The sequence below is a fragment of the Diceros bicornis genome, chromosome 21, assembly GCF_020826845.1.
Source record: "Diceros bicornis minor isolate mBicDic1 chromosome 21, mDicBic1.mat.cur, whole genome shotgun sequence".
Classification (NCBI taxonomy): Eukaryota; Metazoa; Chordata; class Mammalia; order Perissodactyla; family Rhinocerotidae; genus Diceros; species Diceros bicornis.
In genome coordinates, this window is record NC_080760.1 from 15,377,579 (window position 1) to 15,385,399 (window position 7,821).

The window sequence follows — 7,821 nt, forward strand, 5'->3', positions numbered from 1 at the left end:
CTATTGCCTTTCTACCATAATAGTGATTGACTCCATTATAAAAAATTGACTATCAGAGAAAAGGAAAAAGAATCCAAGAGCACCCTCACTCACTAAAAGACAACCACTGCTGCCACCTTAGTGTTCCCTCAGTCTCTTTAATGAAGAGTTGGGAGTTTTGTTTTACCTATCTGCAGTTTTCTTTTTTCACTTAACTTGAATGTCACAAGAAGTTTCGTAGTTTTAAAATTATCTTCATAAGTGTACTTTTTCCATTTACCATAGCTTACTTAACCATGCCCTATTATTGAGAACTTACATTGCGCTCCAACATCTCTTTCATAAAGCAGCATCGTATCATGGCTCCTGGCTTAGGTCTGGAGTCATAAACTATTTCTGTGCATGCATGACCTTGGACAAGCTGCTTGACCTCTGTAAGCCTTAGTTTCTTCATTTATAAAGAAGTGGTAATAGTACCTATCTCACTGCATTGCTGTGAGATCAATGATTGTAACATGCACAGTGCCTAATATTAAATAATCTTAAAACAATTACTCAATAAATGGTGGCTGCTAATGGATTTACAAGTTGTTGATATATAGTGCCGAAATGTTTTCCAAACGGGTTATATGAATATAATGCCCATCTGCAATGTATGAGATTCAAATTTATCTGAAAAGGTCTGAGAAAGAAACTGGAATACCGAGACACTGCGCAGTCCCTGGTTGGCTGACAATTTATCTTAGTTATGTAGTTAGGCGTGACAAGGAAGTATCTTAACAGAAAACTATTTACTAATCAACTTACCCTTAGGCAAAGCCCCTCACTAAAACATCCCTTAACACTAGCATGTTTCTCTGTGATTTGGGATACTGTTCCAACAATGTAATTCGAGTTGATGGCAAAGTCAAATCACAAATCTTACAAAATAAGCAGGTTAAAGGAGAACTGCTTTTACCATGACAAAAACCATTATCAAATGAGGATCTAGGCGACTTGGACCAGACAAAGAAAATCGACAAGAATGATTTCGGGATAGGTGTTTCAGAAAATCATCTGAATATCAGAGAGAAGAGAGTTCTTAGAGAATGTAATGAGGGCTTCTAATATTTTAGCAAAAATTTTAAAGACGATCTTTATGTTCATGTTGTAGAAGTCAAAACAAAAATGTCAAACATCATTACACATTTTGTGGAAAAAAACATAAACCAAATATACACACTTTTGATTGTTTTAGGAATTTTAAATACAACACAAAACTTGTTTTTCCCACTGCTGTTTTGTTCTTCAAGACAAGATCAGAATCAGACGTTCCCAGCACACAGCAGTGGAACACTGCATAGGCTGCGGGTTCCACACAGTGCCTTCCCTGCTCGCTACAGTTCCATGCTCACTGGCACGAAAGAAAACACTTTCGAGTTTAGGGGGGGAAATGATGACATTATCGAATGGTTCTAATAAAAAGATTAGCCTATAACCTTAAAACTTTTAACTATTATTAGTATCCAACCCTTACAATATACTTTATAACATTCACTTCCAAAGTGGAAAAGTCACTGGGATATAGGGAGAAAGTATAACCTGTCTTTATATTTTTGCCTACTTTTCTAATGTCTACTTTTTGTTTTCTAATACATAATATTAGCACAGGAGCACATATGACTTATACAGACACAAATTGGGACTGCATATATATTTTTTTAAAAAGATGCAAAATCAGTTATACTTGGAGAGCGATGGTTGAAGAGGGCTGTTTCCCAGTCCTGGCAAACTAGGGGGTGAATCCTCTTTTTTTCATTCAGTAACTTGTAAAGTCTGCAAGCTAGTCTGCTGTTTGCTCAAACCTGCACGCTGTTTGCTCAAACCTGTGTGCTGTTTGCTTCAGGTAAAACAAAGTCACTGGCACTTGTTTCTCGCTCCATTCCATCCCTGCAAGTTAGGTACTGTGGCGCCACTGAGTATCTTGCTCATCTACAAAGGCCATATAAAGGTGACTATTCCACTTGGAAGAATGTTATATCCTTCAGTAAATCGAGAAGTTAGCCAACCAGTGAGGAAACTGATGAAAGTGGCTTCTCTGAGCTCCAGGAGGCAAATACTAAATAAAGAATACCTTAGAAGTCTGGAAACAATTGAACAGATAAGTAAATTTAGTAGTTATTCAGAATAAGGTTTAGAATTCAAAAACTCCAACAATAATTACAATAGACATTTATTTAAATTAATACACTTGCAGCCCAAATAGTTCTAAATTGTACATCTCAGGTTTAACCAACTTCATAAAAATACTTTGAGGACAGCTGCACCACAGATTTCAACTACATGATTATTTTTTTGCCCATTCTTCTCTCTCTTTTCTTTCCCGAATAACCTCTTTCAGATATGGCTCAAGGTAGAATTTGTCCTAAAGAACAAAAGAAAGAAAGATATTATACGCCACCATCACATACTGATATATCTCAAACACTCAGTAGGTCTTAAACAAAAAAGAAATCCAACAAAATTAATTTCCAACTTAATATATTCTCAAGCAGACTAAGAACTGTCTGCTTTTCTAAAATGTAAAAACCCACAAAGATATCATAATAAGTTGCTGATAGGTTAAGAGAGGAAAATCTGTCAGAGAAGAAAAAGAAATGAGAGTCTACAAGCATTTGCCTAGATTCAATGCAGTTCAAGGGGTGACGGTTTGCTTCAGAGTCCTTCCCAGGAGCTACAGGGCCACTCAACAGAATGATCACATGAACACCGTTTTCTCATGTGAGCAGGAAGCAGAGGGTAGAGGGAGAACAACAATGGCCTGGGAGGCAGAGACCTGGGTCGCAGCCCTGATCTATTAGAGACCTGCTTAGTGATTTCAGAACAGTCACTTCACCTTTAAGTCTCAATGTCTTTATCTCTAAAACGGAGCTAACACTTGCTCTATTAACCTCGCCGGATTGTCATAAGGATGTTTATTTGACACAACTTTAAGAACTCTAAAGCACTACACAAATGAACGTGTTTCTCTGTTTCTTTCTTTTTTTTTAAATAGCCTAGCTTTTTTTTTTTTTTAAGATTTTATTTATTTATTTCCACCCCCCCCCAAAGCCCCAGTAGACAGTTGTATGTCATAGCTGCACATCCTTCTAGTTGCTGTATGTGGGACGCGGCCTCAGCATGGCCGGAGAAGCGGTGCGTCTGTGAGCGCCCGGGATCCGAACCCAGGCCCCCAGCAGCAGAGCACGCGCACTCAACCGCTAAGCCACGGGGCCGGCCCTGTTTCTCTGTTTCTAATACTCAATCCTTAAGGGCCAACACTGTCAGAGAAATAAAAGCTGTTCTACCTCCTCATATTTTGTCCACTGCTCTTTAGGCAAGATCTGCTGCCTCATAGTCAGGTCCAGTGCTCTCTTAATGCGAAACACCCGGTCATTATAAAGGTTCTCAGGAAGCCTTCTTATGGCTTCTTTTACGTCGTCATTCTCATGTATTGTATCATCTCGCATTAACCCTATGATAGAAAACAAGACAGATACAATATGCATCTCAAAAATCAGGAATTTTTTTTTAAATGAGTAAAATATCTTTATGGCTTAAAACTTAAGACTTGGGTGAAATATCAAGAGTTAGGTATGACGGCAACAATGCAATTCATACATAAGAATGCATTATTTAATGGGTTATTTCTTAAATGGTAGCGTGGAAACAATATATAAGCCTATTAAAATCTACTGCAACAAAATTCACATTTTATCTAAAACAATTTTAAAAATACCTAAAATGTCTACCTCATTTTTAAACACACATCAATAAACCACATCTCTACTTTCTTATACTTTAAATCTGAGATCAAGGTATTAAAGAATCTTAAAATGACAGTGTACTAAGGAAGCAGTTACATCTAAGGACACTTCCATCAAGCTTTAATAACAAAAGATGAAGGTTATGGCAAATTATAAAGTCCTAAAAAAACTCAGGCATCAGATGACTGTAAAGACGTCAGACAATTTCAACATTTGAAAAATCTCTAATTTCGAAGTTCATATAACTTAAATTTTAATGCTAAGTGGGAGAGGGAGCGTGTAATAAGGAAAATGTCCTGCTACCATATTTCACGAACATAAATCATTTCCACCTCAAACATTTGAGATGATTCTACCCGTCCCTTCTAAAATAAAAAAAAGAAAATGGATTTGATTTAACATAACAATAAAATACAATCTAATTTTAAAATCTTCTAATGTACACAGGTACAATTAGGTAAGGTATTTTTTGGAACCATAATAACTCTTGCAAAAGCACTACACTCAGACAAAGCAAAAAAAGAGAACAGAAGAAGAAAGCACAGATACTCACCAAGTTTATTGAACCCAGCAGCATTGTAATACCATTTTCGAATACCCTCCAGCCACCGGCTTGATGCTGCAACTGATATTGTCACACTGTTAGTTGCTACAATTCACTTATACTGTATGCAAGCAACCAGTACTCCTATAGTTACCTTGTTAGAGAATGCAAACACAGGAAGGGATTTCCTTCTAAAAGCGTATACTGTATATACTGTAGATAAAAACTGTTTATTTAATTTATGAGCAAAAGTGATTGCAGGTAACAAATTGGGCAGCAAGTCATGAGAATAAAGGGTAAACTGAAACACGTAACGTACAAAACATCCATAGGTACAATTACTGCCTCTCTAGCCTCTCAAAGTCAAGCGTCCCATCCCTTTACGTCCCCCTGCTGCTATCAGGTCCCCCTGCTGCTATCAGAAGTGAAGAGGTGGGGGAAGGAAAAGGAACTCGGAACTTCTCCATCATTTACAGTTTCAGAAACAGATTACAGGAAATAACTGTAAACTTTTCTTTTCAAGGGAGTTAGAGCTGCATAAAAAGGGGAGATTTCAGGATATGCCTCCAAAATTTTTACTCTACATTACCTTTATTTCACTTGGTTAACCTTTCAAAAAATATATGTATTTCTGGGAGGGTTTTGATACTATTAGTTTGTCATTTAATATTAATATGAATTAGTAAAAGAAGCCCATTTTCCTCCTTCCACGCAGCTAACTTTCCATCGAGAGAGAGGACATTTGAAAGTTGATGAGGAGAAACAGGTAATGCTAAAACTCCTTGGAGAACAGGACTGAGCCTTGTAGGAGGGACTAAGGGCAACATGATAGTGCCTGATGTTTACAGGAGAGATGTGGTACAGAAGTGGAGGAAGAGCAAGTTTAAATTCGCTTTTAAAATTTTGTCAAGGGCTAGCCCCTCATCAAGGCAGGAAAGGAAACTCTCCTTTTATTCCAACTCCTCCTTGCCCCCTACTCCTTAGTACATCACAGTTTACACAGCTTTGGTAAATCTCCTTGGAAATTAAACACCATGTATAACATTGCTTCTAGACAAATAAGTACCAAAAAGTTAACAATCTACAAACTTGCAGAAGACAAATTATTTGTAAACATATTTACCAGTGATGGTGATGATAAATATTCCTTGAACACTTGTTGTGTGCAGGCACTATCCTATCTGCTTTGCGCACATTAGCCCCATTTATTTACAACACGCCTGTCATTGCAGAAGAGGAATAAGGCTTCCAGAAGTAATCCTACCCAAGATGTGAGCCAGCTAGTGACGGGGTTGAGGCCAGGTCTATCTAGTTCCCAAACATACCACAGCAGCAGAGCGCCTTCAATCTCTGTCAAATTAATGAAATAATGAGTTCTTAAAAGTCTCTCCCACCCCAAAAAGCTGTCATTTAGGTTAATGAATTTTTCTGGCAATCTGATGTTTCCTAAATAGCTTCACACTTGCGGGGGCGGGGAAAAAGGGACCAATATTTTTTAAAAGCTACTCAATTTATACCGCCCAAGGGCAGAGATTGGCAAAAAAAAAAAAAAAAAAAAACAAACCAGGGAAACCCCTACTTGATGTTAACGTTCTGTTATAAATATTTCGGTAATTTCTGTATTCTATTCCATAATAAATGTTTGTTCTAGTGCCTACAATAAGTACAAATTTCTCCAAATCTACAGATCAAGCTGACGTTCCACTTAGGTCAAGGTTAAGCTGAAACTTCGCTGGAATCCTCGCTCAGCGGCCTCTAATTCCCAGTTTGAGAAGCGCGAGGGAGGGAATGAAGTTCCCAATCCTATGTCTTCCGGTCACCTTGCCTCAGATATCTTAGCGTAAAAAGGAACTAATACCTCCCTCGTCGCGCAGGCAGGAGAATTTATCGAGCCAAATGACAGCGCTTGGCTCACAGGAAACACTCAAGTTCATTTTGCTTGGAAGTCATCCACTAATTCTCTCCTCGTGCCCTTGTTTCTGAGGCCGAGGGGAAGGAGTGCCGAGCACGGAGGCGCCGCGGGCACCTTCCCCACCAGCAGGTCCACATCCCAACCCTCTCGGCGAGCCCGGCCTGGGGACAGCACCGGGGTGCGGGAAAGGCGTCCTCACGCTGGACCGGAGCCGCCACCTTACGCCGCAAACCCGGCCACTTGGAGCAGAGGAAGACGAGCAAGTTCCTGCCGGAATAAAAGGTTGAGGGCCGCGATGCCCGCCAGGTAGGACACCAGTGACTTACCAGCAGGCCTACTCGCCATTTTGACCCGGACCGAAGTGGTGCCTACTGGGTAAGTCCTAGAGGACTCGCTGGGCCCAGTGCGCAGGCGCCCCACGTCGCGTCGCGAGACGAGAGAGCACGCCCGCGCAGGCGCAGATCTGGCGGCCGACTTGCGGCGCCTGTTCTGCGCATCTCTGTGACTGGGTCGTGCAAACGCAGTATCCGGGGTGTTTTGGGCGCCCGGTTCATAGTAGCATTTATGCGTTAGGGTGGGAAGAACACTAGGCAAGGATTTAGGACACCGGAGCTTTAGCCTGGGTTCTGTTACTGACGCGCTATGAGAGCTTGAGCGGTATAAATCGCGCCCCTGTGCCAAGCAACGCACTAGGCGTATTCGCATGTAATTCCCTCTCATTTAAATCTATAAAGTAAGTGCTATGATTATTCCCATTGTAGAGAGGAGGAGACTGAGGCTCAGAAAGGTTGGATAAGTCGTCCAAGGGCTAGGAAAAATGGAGATTCATCTTCCAGAATCGGAGACTCGTGATAAAACTTTTAAGATTCCTTAATGCTTGGGCCATATGCTACACTTCTAATCCAGGAGACGCTAATCCTCTCTGGCCTTCGGTTTCTACCGTTGAAGATCTACATCAAGCCATTTTAGTGGAAGGTTAGTTAAGAAAAAAATTTTTTAATATTAAATCTAAGATGTATAGCAGAATTTGCATGCAATTTTAAGATAAAAGCAAGTACACTTTTAAGTGAAGTCTAAGGCCTAAAAATCTAGAGGCAGAGAACGATTGGGGGAGTTCCTATGACTGATGCTCATGTAGTTACTGTTGAAGTTCTACTGCCTCTACTGTCTCGCTCAGCTCAGGCTGCCATAACAAAATACCATAGACTGGGTAGCTTAAAACACAGAAATTTAGTTTCTCACGCTTCTGGAGGCTAGAAGTCCAAGATCAAGGTGCCAGCATGGTCAGTTTCCGGTGAGAGCTCTTTTCCTGTGGCTTGTAGAGGGCTGTCTTCTGGTTGTGCCCTTACATGGCAGGGACAGACCAAACTCTTTGTGTCTTCCATTCTGAGGGCCCCACCCTTATGACCTCATCTAAACCTAATTATCTCCCAAAGGCCCCATCTCCAAATGCCATCACACTGAGGTTAGTTTCAACATATGAATTTTGGGGGAACACAGTTCAGTCCGTAGCAACTACCTACCAATATCTACTTCTGTTTTCTTCAGTCTTAAGATGAGACCTGGGACAATATAGTACTCCATCTCATTGTAAATTCAAA

General features: G+C 40.4%; 1 protein-coding gene across 1 annotated transcript; it reads right to left on the minus strand.

The window, feature by feature from the left end:
- Positions 1 to 2,174: 2,174 nt before the first annotated feature.
- On the minus strand, positions 2,175 to 6,636 carry LOC131419496 (cytochrome b-c1 complex subunit 7). Its single transcript, XM_058564670.1, has 4 exons — positions 6,547 to 6,636; positions 4,318 to 4,389; positions 3,306 to 3,472; positions 2,175 to 2,383 (listed from the first exon to the last, which is right to left on the minus strand). The coding sequence occupies exons 1-4, from the start codon at positions 6,563 to 6,565 to the stop codon at positions 2,306 to 2,308; spliced, it is 336 nt and encodes a 111-aa protein (XP_058420653.1). The 5' UTR covers positions 6,566 to 6,636; the 3' UTR covers positions 2,175 to 2,305.
- Between the last annotated feature and the right edge of the window lie 1,185 nt (positions 6,637 to 7,821).